At 42.1% G+C, this 20,802-nt stretch overlaps 1 protein-coding gene across 1 annotated transcript in view; it reads right to left on the reverse strand.

The window, feature by feature from the left end:
- Positions 1 to 692: 692 nt before the first annotated feature.
- The window catches only part of T265_11598 (hypothetical protein), a gene marked incomplete at both ends in the record, with an annotated part of 52,897 nt that continues 32,787 nt past the window's right edge, over positions 693 to 20,802 (reverse strand). The window contains 6 exons of the mRNA XM_009178291.1: positions 693 to 914; positions 2,988 to 3,182; positions 4,808 to 4,990; positions 6,826 to 7,051; positions 10,857 to 11,131; positions 19,284 to 19,370. Coding sequence (XP_009176555.1) covers positions 693 to 914; positions 2,988 to 3,182; positions 4,808 to 4,990; positions 6,826 to 7,051; positions 10,857 to 11,131; positions 19,284 to 19,370 — 1,188 coding nt within the window. The remainder of the gene's footprint in view (positions 915 to 2,987; positions 3,183 to 4,807; positions 4,991 to 6,825; positions 7,052 to 10,856; positions 11,132 to 19,283; positions 19,371 to 20,802) is intronic.

Genomic DNA, 20,802 nt, shown 5'->3' on the forward strand with positions numbered 1-20,802 from the left:
TGTATCATACTGATGATTCCGCTTCTAACCAGTGCAGAGACCATCTCTGGCGTAATGTGTAAAGAAAACCAGTAGACTCAACCAAAGATGACTGATTTCAACAGACCGAAAAGTTAATAGAAAATGAGGAAAGCAGTTTCACTGTAAGCTGCAACTCTTATTTTCGTGACCTTAACTCAATTCTCAAATCAATGACTTTGGGGTCGTCTTGCCACGCATATAGCAAGACGAATGCTCACATATCTGTGCAGCCTCGGATTCGCGTTGCTGGTGAACTATGCTAATGGCTAAACCCGAGCCCAATGTTTTTCATTTTGATGTGAACAAAGCGGAAGTTCCAACTCAGTACAACAGAATGGCCATTCTAAGGGAAGTACTGACGTAGTTCCATCATTATAGTGGGAAGCCGAATGAGCAATTGGTTCCTAAGAAGTTCTTATTGAATGTCGACAAAATTACATCAAGAACATGATATCGTTAGTTTGGAATTGTGAGGGACGATACAACGAGATTCAACGAGACTTGAAAATTTTGGAGCCTGTCATACGCTGATGGAGGCCACCGCGTGTAGGATCGGTTGCTCCCTTCATAACGAGGGTTAAACAAGACGGTCAGCGTTGATAGATAAATGGGACATATCACAGTAATTCGATAGACGCATATAAAATTAAAGAAAGAAAAATAATGGACGGTCAGTGTGTAGTAGGACTAAAGGCTCTAATACACAACTGCTGCCATATTTCAGCGTCGTTAAACTGATACGATGATAATTGTTCAAATAAGTTAAAAAGATTTAATCTGCTGGGGAAAAACCCAATACAAGGATGTAGCAGCTGCTTAAAGTTCAGGAATGATTTAGGATATTTTAGTCGACGGAGTGCTTCCTTTTTTGCTCGCTGGTATTCTTCCTTTCTCTGTAAATTAGAGAAAACAAAGGAAGAATATGAACGGTTGTTAATACGCCGTATAGAGAAATATCAAAATGCGCAGTCAAAGGGTCCCTTCGGAGGGCCATCACTTAGACTTGGAGAGATTGGTCATTGAACGTTTTCGATTGTCATCACAAAATACTGATCTAAGAGTCACCAACTGGATGGTGAACACGCCCAACTGGTGTGTTCCAACAACATTGAAGAGCTTCCAGTGGCTGAGTTTTCATGAGTCCGATCAAAATCCTCTCAGTGATATTTGTTTGAATTCTGAAGTTTTTGGTTACCAGGTCTTCCGTAAAGATAGATGGTAACCGGGATGATGAATTGTCCGTTCCTCTGGGGAGTTTGTAAGCAGCTGAGAGTGAGTCATGACCTCTTAACAGTTTGAAATCCTATAGTAAAACGTACCGAGTAAGTGCAACGTGCAACGGGTCATGGGAAATGTATGTAAATGAATATTCCGTACAGTGTTTGTAACACTTTCCAATGACGTGCGCATAATTTGTAAATGGAACACGTTTTGATCTTAGGAGCAAATACTGCTCAGGTCAGAGAATCACTCGGTAAAGTTCAAAGTGGACCGAACAATAACTCATAGCTTCAGTGAGCCAGAGAACAAGATTGTTCTAAAAAGGCTGTGTGGAAAATGCTGAACACGTATTGATGAGAAGGCTAAGGTACCATCGTACATACCGTGAATTACGCGACTTATAACAAATTTCTAATCACAAAGACCAGCACACCAGTTTACAGGGGTGCCTCCATATAATGGTTTTGCTATCTAAATCCCTCTTGGATTGATGAGAAGGAAGGCTGATTAGTGGCTGAATCAAAATTAGGACAAGCTCTGCTCAAACGAATAGATAGTCTTGTGATCACAGTTTACTCAGCTTTCCTGCCATCAAGTCGGTTTTCTCTGTGAAACTGAGCCTGACTGCATCAGGCGGTTTAGTGAGCAGAAGGTCTCCCCTGTTGAACATTTGGCTGTCTAATGCAGAGCGCTATATCAGAAGCTTCACGATGTGCATGCGGTCATGTTTATTCCATTTCTTATTTTCATGAAAAGAGATACAGATTCGTTTTATAGTTCATTTCTATGGTGCGCAAATCCCGTGCAACCTCGAAGCGGCAAAAAAGAGCGTAAGCAGTTGAGGGCAATATTAAGATGTTGCGTAAATATGCAACAATATGGATCAGTGACATGGCTTGTAGGCCAGCGACAGACCAAAGCGAGCGGAGTTTTACTCCTATATAATGGACACGAAGAGCTGACGGAAGCAAACAACGCTACGTATGTTTTGAGAATAGATTGCTCACTACTCGATAGTAACTTTAAAAAATTTGAAACATGGCGTGGAAATCACTGAAAGTTAGGGCTGAGGTCACCTATCCAAGTGGATTTAAGGGTCTCACATAAGTGAGCCGCAGTCATTATTTGGCTGAACTGAAACTGCGGTTTCGCCAGCAAAGGCTGGTGTCGATTCCAAGAGAACAGATTAAGACAATCTAAACGCTACACAAAACAAAAAAGTCACTTATGCTGAAGTCATCGGTGGAATACATTTTTGGTGTTGAGAAAACATCGCTGCTTGTCTATGATGCAGTTGTGTTTCCCCATTTGACAAGCTTGCCCCACGACAGACGTGATGAGCGACAAGGTAGTTAGATCGGGACTTGCAACAACATACGAAAAACTAAAGTTTATTGGACTTAAAATCAAATAACAAGCAAGTACTGTTCAAGCAGAACAAAGGAATGAGCCGGTGGGGAAAGGGTTAATTTCCTTGGGCCCATAGAAAGTGATTTGAACGGGTAACAAGCAAGAAAATGGGATTTTGGTTACACAAATTTGACTAGTGACCATTGAAAGACGAAACTGACACTTGATTTCAGCGCATACCTTCAGTGAGATCATACCCTTGGTTGGATCAAGGAGGGCAACATAAGATGCAGGGCCGCAGTAAAAGGTAATTGGAATAAAGATTAACGGCACATGAACAAATGCTCCACATTAACTAGAAATTAAGGGGAACAACAGTGTAGGAAAACACGAACCAGTGAATTTCTCAGCTCCTTAGTCGTTTGTTTGTAAACGGTTTCAACCCGTCTCCGTAAGCCTTGATCACCGTGCTGCGCGAAACGCTTTTGATATTTCATTAGTACAGTCCAGGATACGGATAACTGCTCAAAGTATCGTTCTGGTGACTCACGAATGTCGGCACAGAGAATCTCAAACCGTGAGCATTTTGGCTACAAAAAAGAAAAAAGTCGGAAAAATTTAAATCAAGGTATGAATTCAAAGCTGCTCCGGTTTCATTCCCAACTGATTAGGATTTCCAGGGGAAAGGTTTGTACAAGGGATGACAGAAACTTTTGAGAAATGAGCTCAGCTCATTAGTAGATATTTGGACACATTTTCGGGCCCCACGGGACTTTCCGCGTCACTGCATTAAGCCTGCGGCAAAATATTCTGAACGGGCCGGCCTTCAAAAACAAACCATGTTGCTAACGAACCTGTCATTGCCTCATTCTTGTTCCACCAAGCCTACAGCGACGCGTGGTTTGGATACAGCTCATCACATGACACTTGCTGGTAACGTAGGTGACCGAGGTGACATTTCACCGCAGTCAGTTGATATTGTTGGAGAGGAGCACATACGAACGCAGCCACGAACTGTGCCAGGTTGCCAAAAGGATGAATGAACTACGTAAACGAGGAACAGCGTTTCTTGTAAATTAATGGGAATTATTCAATGGCCGTTTTAGAACGACTGAACAATCGGACCGGCCAGTTAATGAAAAAAAGTGAATCACTGTAGCCCGGGCTGAAACTACGGATCGCCGTGTCCACACAGCAAAATAATAGCTCCTAAGCAACTATAGTAACTGACAAAAGTGGAGGATGACGAGCTCCATCCAGCACGCAGTCAACCGCAGTTCTCATGATTTGCTTTACGGCGTAATCTAAATTACTGCACACTGCGGGAAGTGTCGGTGACATGTTGAGACCAGACAGACCATGAATTCACCCAGGCCGACTCATTTACATGAAAGATGATCGTTTTAAAATCTTAACTCAATTCCTGGAGTCTAACAAGGGGAAAATGAAATTGTTTCCATCGAGGTGTATTCTGTTCGGTCTTGCTCGAAAGAATGGTCAACTCACAAACCAAGGAGTGCATTAGTTTAGCACATAACTATCCATGTATTCCCCACCTTAGCATGTTAGTTATTGTCCTAGTGTACTCAATATGAGGTAGCATAAAACGGTTTACATGTGCCTTTCTGTGAGTGGTGGAGTTTGCGTCAGAGGAAAGCTACGGACTTTCTGCTTCTCAGCTAGTGGTACATATGCGGTGTCCCTGACTATGAGAACAATAAGCAAGTCCATTCAGACAAGTGAGCGGTGGCACTTTGAGAAATGGATGCTTTGGCACTTGCATCATCAAGTGAACAGAGTACCCAGGAAACCCTAGTCGGTCTGGTTGAGGAATAAACTAATGTACATGGTCTATATTGATTAACCATGCGGAATGAAACTATAGTACCACATGAAGCGATTTTCGTGCAGCATATTTAGTTGAAGAATACCATTAACGAGAGATTAAGCTGAGTCTCTCATGAAAGTCAAATAGGTATGCAAATGAGTGCTTTTTGTCAAAATCTGTCCAACTCAGGTTTAAATATATCATAAGGTTGACATACACTCGGGGAATGCGCCTACCTGATAACGCCTACCTGATAGCGGACTGTCAAAGAGTTATCAGCAGATTTGTGAGTGGTTTCCTTTATGAAAAAACTATAGTACTAATCAATAGTAAATATTAAATAGTCCTGCGCAACTGTGTCAAACAAATTAAAAACATATCGCTTACTTTGCATTCCTCAGGCCAAGAAATGAAGTCATTTTCCAGATACGGTTGAAGTGACAGGGCAGCTAAGTAAGAAGTTGACAACTGTTCTCCCCAGGGAAGACAAAACACTGGCTTAGAAGGACTTTGCGCCAATAAACTCGATCTGTTCCGTGTAGACAGCAAGCTCAACAAAACGAGAAACATCTAGATGGATGAAAAATAATAATGGTAGACGCAGAGTTAATGCGACACATTTAGTAACTTCACTTGGAACTGAATAAATTATCCTATATTTGCGATGATAATTTGGTAGTTGGCGACTGCTTTTTATACTCTTCGTAGCCTTTCTTCGTTTTGTTTCAACTGAAAAATCTGTTTACGGATGACGATTAGAACGATCATTACAACACCAGATGTCGAAAATTTGCCGCTACACAGGTCGGTGTGTCGCGTAAAATGTTTAATCACAAACTGGAAGCCTCTGTGGTGAAACTTATTTAATGATGGCGTTATCTGAAACGGGCGAAGATGACGTGTTAGCCTCACCAGGGCGATTTTACATAGTCCCAGTGAATACTGGTGTGAGTCAAAATGTCCTCATTGGCAGATACGAACAGTGGAGAATTTTCGGTGGCTCTGGCTGCTTTATGTGATTTGCTCATTTATGAAAAAGGAGTAAAGATGTTTGGCTGCACGCTACGGATGACAGTTCTAAGCATTGTCTCTCAAACCCGTTGCTGATAACAAATTGTTTGCAGACGTCCATTCAAAAGGTGATCGAACCAGTTGGATGGCCGTTGTTTAGAGAAGCATGCAAGCAAAATGTCCTGCGAAAATGGTCTGTGAGTGGAATTGTATTGTATTCCAAGGAATAACTAAAATAAGTCCAAAAAACTGATCGGTATTGAATAGCGGTGAATTACAAAGTCACTTTTGTGGACTTCACGCAAAACTTGCTGCTTGGTGTATACTTATTCTGACACTTGTTTGACATTTTAGGTGTCAGTCGATGTTGTCACTCTGGTAATTTGACATCCATTAATGGTGAAATAATTTGCATTCACAAAACACGAGCAAGCCTGAATTTCCTACAAGTGGTCAAAAGGTTTAATTTGTTGTGGTCAAATATGACGTGGCTCCGCTGAGCAAATATGATCACCTTTGCAAAATAGCTATGAAATATCCTGGATTATTTTGGTAAGTGTACAAGGAATGTGCGAAAAGTTGTTTTTTTACTGCCGTAATGGAACTGATGCCCTAAGCTTGAACAACGTCATCTCAATTGACCACTAAATCCAGGTTTGTGTGGGTGACTTCCTCAGTCTTAAGATTCAGCTACGCCTACCTCCACGGCCTCATCTGTGCCGGAAATACTAGTTCGTTTGCCGAAATGGACAGTTCATCATCCTAAGGAGCGAATTTCACTCGACGCCATAGTGTTGGGTGACTTAGTTATCGTGCTGACTGAACTGACTTTCCAAAATTCACACATATTTGGCCTCAGGTGGATAAACAAATGTAATTATTAAGTAGTGTGTATGCATAATTATGGTCCCTGTCTACAACAATTGCCAGTCCACACAGCCAAAAGGGAAAATTGTGACTTATGGAACGATCATATGACCAACGGATGTTTGAGTTGCGATCAAATGAGTTGGTTTGATAACCGGAGGTGTTCGAGTAGGCATACAAGCTTGAAAAAACTTCATTTTTAATGAAAAACAGGATTTGGCTCTTTAAATGAAAACGCTAACAGAATCATTATGGAGAAGAGTAGCGACCCGTAGAGTGCAGATCGCGCCGCATGATTTTGATGAAGTCACAGACTGAATTAATCGTTTGGATCTTTTCAGGCTTGTCAGCAGGTTATCCTCTCATTGTCCAGTGAAGAACTGCCTCACGCTGAGTACGTTTACTGAGTTGTTGGCTGTTACAGATCAACTTTGAAGGACATCGCTCCCAGATATCACAAGAAAAAATAAATCGTAAAAGAAATTTGAAAAAAAAGTTCAGAAGCACTACGAAAGTTACACGCTTACCTGACTCCATGGTGAAAGTAACGGAACAATCTCCGGTAACTCGAGAGGCTGGACGTTCCTAGTTTCGTCGATGCTTCCTTTTCCGTTCAAGTCTTTTGGTTTACGAAACTGATCACCACTGCAACATTCCATGAATGGTAGGCCATATTCATCGTATGCTTGCGCAACGAAGATTGTCGGATGGATATGCCTGCTATACTCTTGGTCGACACAGTTCTTCGGGTTTCTAACCAAACAGAAGTCGATAAGTGAAAAATTATTTCGAAGTTACAAATGCTAAGGCTTATGTGTTTGCTAATATCGTTTTTTAACATGCTTCATATGTGGTAGAAATTCAAGTGTGACCAATTGTCTGTAATGTACAGAGGTTTATAGGCCTACAAGTGTAACGTCCATAATCGAAAGTTCACTGTCTTCCACTATGACAGGGTGTTTCCTCTCTGGGTGTAGAAAAATTGATTTTCATCCTGAAGAAATGCATCAATCGCCTCTGTCAGTAAATATATCCTCGACTACCTGTACCACAACCCTTATCAGGTTGTTGTCAACCGTCGTTACCTGGGGAAGCAAATACCAAGCTAACTGCAGCGTTCGAGGATGGTTTACAAGGAATATTCTCATTTAATCACCTGGAAGGTAAAAATTGAACATATTCAGCAAGATTGATTTCTGTGCAATTAGTTTTAGAGTTTTGCATAACATCAAATTCTTCCAGCTACTACTTCTCAACAGGTGCCTACTGATACTGAATTCGAATTGCGTCTTCACAAATTGGGAACAGCTCGAGCCGGTGGTCTTGCAGCTACGTGGCTGTGTCGCATCATTGGTCACACAGGTACACCTACTTCACCAGTAAGTGGTGAATTACACTACCGTCTACTTCTCATTGGTCATTTACTGCTTCGTGTCAACGGCCATGCTTCAAGAGGTGCATCGTTGTCAAGGTAGCCTTGTCAACGTCTGTACATAATCGGTGTTCAGCTAGAATACATACTATCCATGAACCAGTTGAGTGGACTTATCAGACAGCTTCCAGCAAACGCACATACTGCACTTGAAGATACAGTTCATCTTTTGTAGTATTACCTTAAGAAAAGGGCAACTTCGGTCGTACTGGAAGGGGACGAATAGGGACGAATAGCCCGGTACTTTTGACTCCCGCGTCCATCTACGCAATTTTATTAAAAAGCGGGTCATTACAGGAGGGCAGCCAGATTTATTTTTATTGCCCAGGAATGAGAGAAGAAAATGTAATCAGTTCACTACTCAATTAGACTGACAGAGTAGTTATCGTCTGGTCGTTTGAATTCGGCTGACCGGTCCATGCAGCCATCCGAAGTGATGTTAATTCAGACAACATAAACCAGTGGCGCAAAGATTAGTTCTCAAGGTAAACTCCTCGTAGCCAATCGCAATCTGTCGTAGAATAGTACCCAAGCACTCGAAAATAGTACAAAACTACTAATATTTCACCATTTAGGCTTCACCAATGTGACTCAGTAATTTGAGGAATTCAAGCAATGGGACGGGTATAACACATGGTTTTTTACCAAGTATATCATTTGTTTCCCTTCAGTTGTTTTTTCTTATTTGTTGTGGATCAAGGTTTTTGAATGTTGTTGATAGTATTGAATCGGTCTACAATGCTCCGCCACTTGTGAGCAAGATGGATGCAAATTAATCGTGATATCCCGGTTCTCAGCTAATAGTCTGTCGACTTTGACATTCAAAACTTAGCCCAAGAAATAAGATGATATGACAAAGACTCAACTGAGAAGGGATATAATAGCTACGACCAATTGTTCAATCGTTCACGGATTACACGACGATCACGATATCCGATCGAATTTATGGTGACTGGAAGTAGACATAAGGTATGCTCGGGGGTGATAAGACATGAAATGTCGAATTCGATCTACGGTTTGTATCATGCGCGTAATACTTTGATCAACTATTTTGATCAACAAGTGTACACCTCGGGGTAAGAGTCAAATAAAACATAACTTCTCTCACAAACAGCGGAGTAACTACTGCATAAAAAGTACACGGGACATGAGTGTGCTGTAGTATGATCCGAACACTGAGAAATCGAGAAGCGTTCTGTGAACTTTTTCCAAGCAAATTAATCGTCTACACTTGATTTGAATTTAACAAGCACCAATACGATAAATATTGAGCGTTTGTTCAACCTCCGTATCCCATGTGAAGTGAAGGATGGTGCGTCATCAATTTTTCCGCTGGTTCTCTCCACGTTTTGAATCACAGATGATCCTAGTCTCAATGTAGTATGAAAAATTTATTAGTTTGTCTGTATTAGAGAAACACATTACGGTACACGGACTATCGTAGCAGCGATCAGTCGAAATTGCCTTTTCATTGGCATTCAAAACTACCTGCAGCAGTTATATGCATATTCTCGGCAGTGAGATTATCACTATTTTGCTTCAACCACCTCGGATCGGATGATCTGCAAGACCATATAAGGGAAGAAAAATTTGCTACCTGGAAATATTTACCCCTTGAGAACCCATTGGACTGGTTATAAAGTTGCTGCAGAACCTTCCAAATAATAACCCCTTTTTTACCCTACAAGTGAGTTGCACTAGCATAGAATCAACCGGGTAATTATGCCTACACCCATCCAGAGGTCTAGTATAAATCTGCTAACCATGGCGAGTGGAAATCCACTGCGTGTTTTACAGGTATTTAAGACTACCACCATAGACACACTACCGAACGGTCTCGAAGTACGGACTAGTACTCCATTTGAAATAAAGCAGTAAAACCAAGAGACTCAGTGTTCACAGTGGTCCTACTGCAGGATTGGGTATCTAGAGGACAGGCTGAATTCTCACAGCCACAGTATTTTTATCGGACGATTGATTTTATGCGTTAGCAGGGTCGTCACGAGCATCTTACAATAGAAGCACGGTACTATTGTAAATTGTGCTTTTAAAGCATAAATACTAGACGACTGTGGATGAGATGAAGACCTAAAGAGTTCGCTTGCCGTAGCTGACTTGGGAAATCTCCCTAGTTCATCGTAAAGCCTGGTACAAGCAAAAGCAAATTTAAAGCTTAAGATCAATGAACAGGCTGAAAATTCATAGGCAAGCGTATTAAGAGAAGGCTCTGCAATGCAGCAAAGTCCCAATATGACAACGTTTCTCGGATCCGTGAAAACCACGGTAGTAACAGTTACCTCGCGATAACAATGATTTAATAGGACAGCACATGTTGCCCACAAGCAAATCAAACTTTAAAAAACCAGGCCAAACAGGGAGAATTAGTAATACAGTGGTTACGCGGAAAGATTTCTCATCATCCTCGGTAGACCCTCATGGCAACAGGTTTGCACATTGAAATTTGCATTCTCTTTCAATCAGAATTGCAGACAGTATGGTTCCGGATTGTTCCAAATTCCACTGTGAATAATCAGTGAAAAGTCGTTCAGTCAATCAATGGATTGGTAAAATGGACTATTTTCTGACTTGTGTATTCGAAGGACCAAATCTACTCTTGTGATGGGTCAATACACCAAACAGTTGACCGGCTGAAAAGTGTTAGAAAATGTCATCCTACTTTAATGACGCCATTTGGAAGCACACACTGTGTGCACCTGCTCTGGGAATTGCAGTGCAGCTGTATTCTGCCATGTCGTTCACCTTTTACAGAATGAACTGGTCCAGGAAGCGTGGAAGTACATGATTTGACCCTATGAGCAACGACATTTGACCAGTCCGAAGAAACGAAATAATGTTTTGCTCTACTGGGTAAAATGTCTCGACAGAGTTTGTGGAGGTTTTTCTAGAAACGAGGATAGCATTTAGACTGATGTTCACCAGAACCTAAGAATAAAGTTATTGTATTATATTTTAACGAGACATCACAACACACTCAGTCAAAGCGTTTTAATCAAAGTTTGATTGTGGCTAGTATATCACTGTTCCCTACCATTGATGAGTTTCCGAACGAAGGGCTCTAAATATGTTGTGCCATGAATGGACATTGTGATATGAAATCTAACTCACCCACTACATTTGCCCATATTTTGCTGCTCACCCATAATTTCAAATTTTCTAGCGTTAGCTGATCTGGAAATCTGGGTGACCATTTCCGAACAGTCACTCCAACACTTCTCCAAATTGCTCAACGGACCCAGTAGGTAAACTAGTGGAGAGCAAGAGTCACAGGCCGATCCGGGATATTTGTGCCGATCAAAAACACCAATGGTTATCAGTAGAGCGGAATCATCGTAAGGTTCTCGTTGTTTGCATTCAGTGGCAGGCGTGTTAGTGGTGTGTTGCTGAAAAAGGGAATGCAGACAAACTTTGTTCTTAACTGTCCAAATCCATCCCGTGCGACCATGGAATTTAACAAATGTAAAAACGTATGCCTCGACCAAGTATTATTGTGACTTAACCTGAACACTCATTTATTACAACATACCAAATTCACGTGAAGAAATTACAGCATCCTGACTGTGAATAACCAATTTAAGCGCGTCGTTGCTATCATAATCCAATACATGGGTTCATCACGTAAACCAGACTATACTCGATTCTGCAATATCACAACACGTAAACCATACTCGATTCTGCAATATCACACTGTCACGAAGAGACTGAACCTTACCGTGGTGTGACGGTTTGCGCACCTCAGCGATCCGATCCGCTATACTGGAGAGTGTCCCGCGACACTCACAGAGTCTCTCATACCAGGTTGGTCAATGGTTAGAGGTCAGACGAACACAGTCTCCTGGCCCTCCAGGTTGGGGGTTGGAACATGTGGCGACTTGTTCCGTAGAAATGGTAATGCATTTGCGTTTCCCACCAAACATCGGTTTGAAAAATTAGGAACCTCAACGCCCAAGTTTTTTAATTCATGCACTTAAATTTAAAATTGCTTAAAGGAACAATTGCAGGTTCAACAAGAGGGCCATTTTTGGAAGGGTGCAAATGATTTGTAGACAGATACAACCACTGACAAGGTGTGGAATTTTTCACTATCACTGGAGATATAACTTCTAGTATGTGAAAGTAAAGCCAGCCTTTTTCATTACTTAGAGGTCGTTTTGCATCTGATAAGGGAAAGTCCGGAGATGCTGTACATTATTACCAATATTTCAAGCAAAAAGTTACTGTGCTTTTAACTACTGTTTAGGTTTTCGTTAAAGACGCCTGACCAAAATTGATTGGTTAATGAAAACTCTGCCTTGCATAAGCGTTCCATGGAATCAATACGTACGTAAAAATATGCACGCGACCTTCTGCTGCAACTAAAGATGGTAATATAGATTTTTAGTTATTCCAAGCAGTACTCCAACATCTATGGCGTCAAAGTGATGTATCGATGAATCTCAAGGGACGTGTGTATAAAGCTACCGTGAGGGTTGTTTTGTTGTATGGCTGTGAGACTTGGCCTATTCGAGCGGCAGAACTGAGATGTACTCAGGTGTTCAACAACTTGTCTTGGAACCTTAGTTCGTGTGAGGTGGTGTCGGCGAATCCGTACCTAGGCTATGAAAAGCAGCGTTCCGGTTGTGCAACGGGCACATCCATCGAAAAATGTGTCCAACACCAGAAGGTTCGTTGGTTGAGACATGCGTTGTATGTGCCGAACCACCATTTTCCGAAGACAGTAATGTTTCCCATGCCCAACTCAAAGCGGCGGAAGCACATAGCTGGTCTACCCTTGATCTAGCAGAGTGGTATGAAAGAAATTACGAAATTTCTTTGCTGTCGGTGCTACTCGCCTTCCAGGATGGGGACCGCGTGATCCTCACTGTGCCTGGTTGGAGACACTACAAGATATGGCTGCCAACCGATGTCAGGGGCGTTCTTGTTGTCAGTTTCTGTCCAGATTGCCTGAGTGAATTTCTGGAGGTGTAGGCACCTCGGAATGATTGTGTTAAGCTGGCACTAAGTCCCTCCCCCATCCACCTTTATTCTTTTCTTTACAATAAGGCTTTCAAATAAGTCATGGCTGTATGGCAGTGAAGCATTGGTGTTGAGCACTGATGTCATGCTGTCGTTGATGATGATGATGATGCAATATCACAACTCTGCGGCTTTATCGCCTAATTCTCCTCTGGTCCAGTGGTTAGATTGGAGGAGCTTTAATTCAGAAGGACAGGCGAAATCAGTTTTAAATGACTGTCAGTTCTTCTTTTTGGTTTGATGAATGACTGTGTTTTACGGCCGACGTACAAAACTGTTTGAATAAGTGCCTTATTATAATGAATCCCATATTTTATTATCTCGCAAGTCGAGTTTCAGTCTGGATGTGGAATATATTTCCAGGCAGCTAATTCCTCACTGATAAGCATTATTTTGGAAAACCTAAGGATGTTATCCCGCCTCTTAAGGGAGACCGCCTAACAGAACTAATTTGGCATTTCTGTGGGTTTTCACTGGAATCCAATGTGCACTGGTTGGCAAGGCATGGTAATCCTATTCATGACACATATGGGGAAACACCTATGATGTCAAAATGGCGCAAGATGATAACAAATAGGGAAGAGTTTGGTGGAGTCAAACCTTGGGTTATCAGTGGGGCGTAACTGGCAACCGATAAATCAACACGGAATGCACGACTGTACACCTGAACAAACAAGGGTGCCCAATACTCAGTAGAATATTCCGGAATCGCATTCTATCTGCGCACTCGTGGCCACGCAAACGTTGTTGATATGCAAGGGAGAAATCACCAGCTGAAACACTGACCAAATTCACCAAAGGCAGGTTGTCAGGGAAATAGTGAACAGCAGACGTAGTGTAACTTTGAATGAAACCAACACAAATATTGATAATTGAAAAATATCTGCATTTTATTGTCCTTTATGTATCCTACCCTATTTATTGGCATACGAAAATCTTTAGATGTGTACGATCACTACTCACAAAACGGTGCATCATAAATGAGTCAGCAGCCGCGAAGCAAACAACTGAGGGGAGAATAAAAGTCGTTCTCCAATATATTTGAGACGCTGGATAGGAGAAATTCCATACCAGTATCATTCACGGACTGGAAACATACGTACTGCTTTACTCATCTCTTGTTGTCATATACGTGACTAGTGAACAAAAGTACAAATCGCTATCAGAAATTCATAATTCAGCGTTTAACTGGATGACAAAAGTTATACAGCTGTGTCACATGGACATTTCTAAGTAGTTTGTTGATCTTATTCTGGCCCGAATGGTAAGATGGGTCGTCTTGTGAGGACTCACTTGTTTCAAGACTGATGAGGTGCAAATCTGGCTGCAGTTGATGAGATTGGAAAAAGCGGGATTCCGCTTACACCTATAATGATGGTTGCTGCATTACTTCGAAGCGTTCACGATGTATTTAGGAACGTGATCTTCTACCCGCAAATTATGTATCATTTCAGTTAACCCTATATAGGAACAGATCTCTTACCCAATTAGTCTAAAAAATACAACCCGGATACGGTGTTTCTGGCCTGTTTTACTCTAAACACACGGTACACCAAAACAGTTGGTGTGAAAGAATCGATTACTGGATAGAATATGCCCTGGTAGCATCAGCGACCAATAATAGGTAAAACAGCATCACAGGCCAATTCGAGACAGGGACACCGCACACCTTTTTCCCTAAAGAAATTCCCCAGAAAGTTTAGGTATCCACCGTATGATTTAAAGGGAAGGCCGATGATAAGTCTCTTGAAATATGACCTGGACCGTAAGGAATGTGACATCTGGAGTGATGGGGACAACGTTTTCTGACCTAACGATTTGGTCAGTACAGTCTCGATCGAGAGCGCAACGTTGCATGTTGTCTCTCTCTCTCTCTGTGTGTGTGTGTGTCAGCTTCCTCTAGGATTACGGTGTGCGCAACCTTATGTCCGGTGGTAAACGCTTGTGCAAGCCAAGAAACATTCGTCCGGAGACTGCTGATTGGAAACAAGTTATCGGGTCGCTCTCGGTATGGCTGAAGAAAGTTTTGCATGTTTTTCTTGATGCTCTTTTCGCCTCCCATTTTAGTAATCCTGTTTAGGGATATCGACAAGACACTTTGAAATGATGATGGGAAGGTAAATTTGGAGTTCCTTGAGAAGCCAAGAGCTGAGCAAATGCGTGCTCTGTTAAATGAGATTCTTTATCTGTCAAGGGAAGCTACGGAATTGCAGAATGTACAATCCGTAAGCCAAGGATTGATATCGGTCGTGTAGTCAAAGACCAGTTTATCATAGACACCTCTGGCCACTTTGAGAAATTATGGACAACGATCAGGAACATGTATTCCCTCACCGAACCAGCAAAAAATTATAGTCTATAATAAAGAAAACTATTGAGACCACTACAAATTAGGCCACCAAGGAACGCTATCTACAGGCAAGGAAAAATTCCCCAAAACTTGCGTAAATCGAAGACCAGTATGAATCAATTTTAGCAACGGTTTCCATATGAATAATTTCTGGATGGCTTTGGTGGAGCGAATTCAGTAAGCTATGCCGATGTTTGTGTGGTATCAAAGAATTAAGATTTACTTCTATTTCACAGGTTTACAAAATGCCTGCAGCCTAGAGCCACTCTTTAATACTTCACCACATTGTCTGAAGAGGTACAGCAAGATAGCGAACAGATTCGAAAAGTGTTGGTGGATTTCGCAATCGGTTGGAACTGATGCGATCACGGTGTCTTTGTCTTCCCTGTTGATATTTTTTGACATATTAGACGCGGTAGTGCATCGGTATGGCAAAAGGGTAGCGTTGATTTGTAAGTTATACCAGAATCATAACCCAGCAAAGTTTTGTGATGCGTGTAAAGGACAAAGTGTGTGCCGTGAGGTATGCCCTGGTATTTCTTCATAGTGAATATGGCAGCTAATGCCTCGTTTTCTGTAGTTCTATAGACCTTCGCCAGGAACGAGTGCAACTGAGATATGCGGCAAACAACCATTTCTGGAGCACTGATGCAACAGTGTCACACCAAATACAAATTTTGAAGCATCGGCTGCCACGGTGAGCAGAAATTAGAATTGTGATGGCGGTGGATTCCTCAGCCAGTGCCTGTCTAGCCCATTTGAGTCTATCTGGGAGAAGGAGACCGTCCCAGACAACTGGGGTGAATCGATATTGGTGCCCACAGAGGTTTTACGCCTGTTGTAACAAGCCTTCTGGCGTCACTGATTCTTCGCCGTCTCATGGCGGCGCGCGAAGTCTTGACTTGTGAGAATCAAGCGGGATTTCGACCGGGTAGAGGCTGCGTTGACCACATCTTCACATTCTGTCATGTTTTAGGGCAGCGCCACATGTACAGACGACCCGCTATCCTGGTATTCCTTGACTTCAAGGGTGTGTTCGATTCTGTTGATCGATCAGTGCTGTTAACTACACTTGCTCAACAGGGTATTCCTCAGAAGTTTGTAAACATAATCCAATCTCTATATTCACACACTTCTGGGCGGGTGAGGGTGCATGGTGAACTCTCCAAAAGCTTCCCTACAAAAAGTGATGTCAGACAAGGATGTCCACTCTCTCCATTTTTGTCAAACTTCGTCATCGATGAAATAATGAGGTGAATACGGGACGGTCTTCAAAACCCTGGCGTTAAAACTGTTGCTGGTGAGAGCCTTATCGATCTGGAGTACGCAGATGACATCGCCCTCATCTTTGAAGACCATAGCGAAGCACAAGCCCTGTTGAACAAAATGACCAACAACATAACGTTTTATTCGAATGCGCCTCGCACCTTCAAATTGCAAAATCCTGCTTCAGAACGTGCTATCTGCGAACAATTCAAGGAGCACCACTTTACCTACCTCGGTAGCTGTATCAGCTCTGACGGAAGTGTGTCTGATGAAGTCAGTGCAAGAATCTCAAAGGCTCGAATCACGTTTCCTAATTAGCTTCACCTGTGGCGTCAAACAGCATCTCACTGGATCTTAAGGGTCGTGTGTACCAGGCTACAGTAAGGGCTGTGTTGTTGTATGGGTGCGAGACATGGCCTCTGCGGACAGATGATGTGAAGCGTCTTCAGGTTTTCGACCACCAATGCCTCAGCAGCGTGGCTGGTTGTGGATGGCGTCAGCGTGCTAGTAAAGAGGTGATTAGAAAACGGATATTTTGCTGTGATGTAGGTACCTCAATTAGAGTAAAACCTCCAACATCATTGACTACGGTGGCTCGGTCATGTGCCACGCATGCCGAAACACTGTCTACCGAGACGAGTGTTGTTCTCCGTGCCTCCTTCAGGATGGCGCAAACCATGAGGTGGACAGCACATGACTTAACAGAAAGGCGTGAAATAGATCACGAAGAATTTGGGTGTTGTTGGTGTTGTGAGACTTCCAGGATGGGGTCCCCGTGACCCCGTCTGTGCTTGGCTGGAGACGTTGCAAGAAATCGATGTCAGTGGCGTTCTTGCTGTCAGTTTCTTTCCAGATTGTCTGATTGAGCGTTTGGAGGTGTATGCACCTCAGTATGCTTGACATAGGCCAGCACTAGGTCCCCTCCCTCACCCACTCTTTTTCTCTTCTCTTCACTATGATGATGATGATGATGATGATGATGATCTGGCATATGAACGTGAGCACATGTTTACACTTGACATGCACGTAAGCAGTCCGATCTGATGAACGATAATCCGTTCAGAATAGATAGCTAAGCATGGGTCTCAGTGAACTGTCGCAGTTTGAAGGTCTGAGTTGGGTATTAATATCTGTCAACAGTGATTTTCACTGCCTGAATTTTCATGAACTGATACTCCCAGCAGCAGCTGAAGGTTTGAGAAAACAGATTTATTGTACATCTACACTGAACATCATAGCACCAAACATCATGATGACTGAAGGCATCAGCTGATAGCGAGACCAACCGGCGAATCTCGCATATTCTGAATAGGCTAAATATGCACATCGCGCACATCGCGCACATCGCTTTGTTCCAGGACTCGATAGCTTTGACGTAGCTTGGCTGAATGCAACCAAACGTTAACCGAATTTGTAAGTAATTGCAAGTGATTAGCTTGGACACCGTATTCTTTAATTTCTACCAAAGTTCAGTTACGCAAATAAACATTCGGACTTCAAACTTTCTTCATTCGTGAAAGCTACCAGATGAGAAATCAGTTCAACTCTTTATCCTTTTATCGCATATGTGAATACCGACAAAAAGCTCGTTTCAGTTAAAAACACCGTAAACGAGAGATTCAACTGCGTTCCAGGTGACTCTCCCTTCAAAACCGTATTGGAATTGTATTGTATTGTATTTTACCGACTGTGTGCAATCTAGGTTCAAGTAGATCATAAGGTTGATGTAATTTCGGGGACTGCTCCTACACGTTGAGCTTCAGCAAGCGCAAAACCGGTCGTGAGCTGTCGATCAGTTTTCGGCATCCTCATGAGTAGTGTATGAGGCCAAACTCTTGTTCACATTACCAGTTCCCAGAAGAATCCAAAGACACGATTGTTCATTCACTATACCCGTCTACCTTACCGAAAACGAGAACATTCCACTGAAATGCACATCTTATTTACTTTGACGTAAACCAAAGACAGGTGTTTTTGTCACCTACAACTACAAGCTGACGTCCTTTGTAATTTCTTTTAATCAAGAAACTTACAGTCACAAGCAAGGGAAAGCTATACTATCTGATTTATTATCTGAACAGAGGCCTTCAACTGCGAATAGATAACACCCTTCAGTGACTACAGGGATTCAATAAAATTTACCAATCAACCAAACAAGTGTGTATTTTGTTGGACAGTACTCGCTCAATGCTAGCAACTTGCCATTGAGCACCCATTACAAGTTCAGCTAAAACTCACACACTATGGATTGTTTCTGATGGGGAAAACATGAATAAGCTGCTATTAGTCGATCGGGTGGTTACTGCTCTACCTGGTAGGTTTAACAATCAGCCCGTTAACGTCTTGTCGTCAATCGAAAAAGCCTCATCAGCGCGCGACCGAGCGGTCTCTTCCCTCCAACTCTCTTCGGGGCTGACAAAGGCAGCAGTTTTTCCGGCAGCTAACACGAGGACCCCAAAGTATGACCAGTCGCCAGGGTCACTTTACAAGCTAGTGGAATTTCCATCTTTTTTTTCAGAAAATCACAGTGTGATGCTTAGGTGTCAGTAAAGGTTACTGGCTCATTTATCATAAACTTCAAAATCTTCTCGTTTCACTACGGTATTAAAGAGCAGTTTGGCTATATGGAAAAATATCCATACCAATGAAACAATGGGGAATTCGTTGGCCTATCAGAATAATGGACAATCTCAAATCCAGGAAACCCTCCATTTACAAGTCATCCAATAATTTTTTTATACAGCTATCTGGCTTGTCATGAGAATCACTTGTTCCTGGAAAAATTCGGATTTGTTCTTCAAATGACCAAAGACTGAACACGATAAGGGGTTGTCCTGCCCTTTAACCAAACTGCTGAAATTCACTGTGTAAACTGAAAAAAATAGTGTTGACATTTCACTCACCTCAACCAAGTCCTTTAATTCCACTTTTTGCGGAGTATACCTTGGACAAATTATCAATTGGTTTCGGCAGTGGTGTGAAAGGTTGATCTGTGAAGTGAGAAGAAAGAGTGGCCAGAACTAGAAGGTTTAAAAATTGCAAGAGTGCATTCACAATGTAAAAAACGTAGTATAATATTATGGACCACTCAGACTAGAAACAAGATCGGGTGCGCGTCAAGGGAAAGAAGTGGTAAATTCCATTCAACTCAAAACTGACAAAAGAGTGGCTCAACGATCAAGAAAGCGCTGGAAGCGATTTCAAACACTAAAGTAGTTGACACCGTTGTTTCACTCCGCAGTTTTTTATTCTCCTGAATAAATGTAACTAATGGAGCTGCGACTAACCATCCAACAACCTGCAAGCTCTACTCGGCGCACAGAATCTTAAATTAATGATGGTATCTAACAGTTTGACATTTCTGACTATATGTAGCCGGTGCACAACTGACAATGTACTTGCGGGGCATACCGATTTTTCAGGATGAAACGAAAGGGAAACCCTGGAAAATGTACTAAGGCTATCGGTCTACTAATTAACTGCCCAAACAAAGATAAAGTAACTCAAGTTTTCCGAGGTATCCTGACCACCGTTTCAAGCACCTCAGACCAATAGCATACAGAAATGTCAGTTGGACTGAACAGGTGAGTGTAAAGACATTCTTTTGGATATAAAGTAGTTACCCTTGTTGGATAAATGTCTTCTTCGAACGGTGGCGCGAGGGAATCGCTTCGACTACAAGATAATCAGGGGATTTGCGTCGGTGTCTTCAAATCAACTTCTTCCGTAAAGGAATTTCGCAATCTTCCGGTGACCCCTTATCAACTCCTCTAGTCAGACAGCATGGAAAAACTTTGATAAACGATGTCAGGTAAATAAAAAGAAAATACGTGGTTTACAGAAAAAATTATCGACGTCATCCACTATTGAAAGCATACGAGTATGACTTGCATGTCTCTAGAGGGATTTCAGCATGTATCTGGTAAACTACTTCATTTGGGTTTGGTCAAGTTAGTCTGCGATCCTGTGAAGCTGTTATTTATTACAAGCTTTGAAGGTTACCGAATCAGGCTAGTAATTTCTTTCGATAGATTTTTCTTGTTGTGCTTCCTAGCTGCTTTTTACCACTTGAGGTTAATTTGCGTCTATGTACCAACTATTGTGATTCAAAAATAAATCCAACTGGTCACATTAAGAAATACGAAAGACGATAACTTGATCTCCTGTGTGAGCGGTGGAAATGTTGTTAAAATGAGATCATGGGAGTTATGCATACAGCTGTCGCCTTTACAAAGACCGTCCGTGAGCAGCGCTAAGTGTTCTTTGTCAAATACTGATATTTGTGTGAGAAGCGTCTATCATGGGAGCATACAGCTGTCGCCTTTACAAAGACCGTCCGTGAGCAGCGCTAAGTGTTCTTTGTCAAATACTGATATTTGTGTGAGAAGAGAAGGCGAGATGTGATTATATATATATATATAT

The sequence above is a fragment of the Opisthorchis viverrini genome, assembly GCF_000715545.1.
Source record: "Opisthorchis viverrini unplaced genomic scaffold opera_v5_529, whole genome shotgun sequence".
Taxonomy (NCBI): domain Eukaryota; kingdom Metazoa; phylum Platyhelminthes; class Trematoda; order Opisthorchiida; family Opisthorchiidae; genus Opisthorchis; species Opisthorchis viverrini.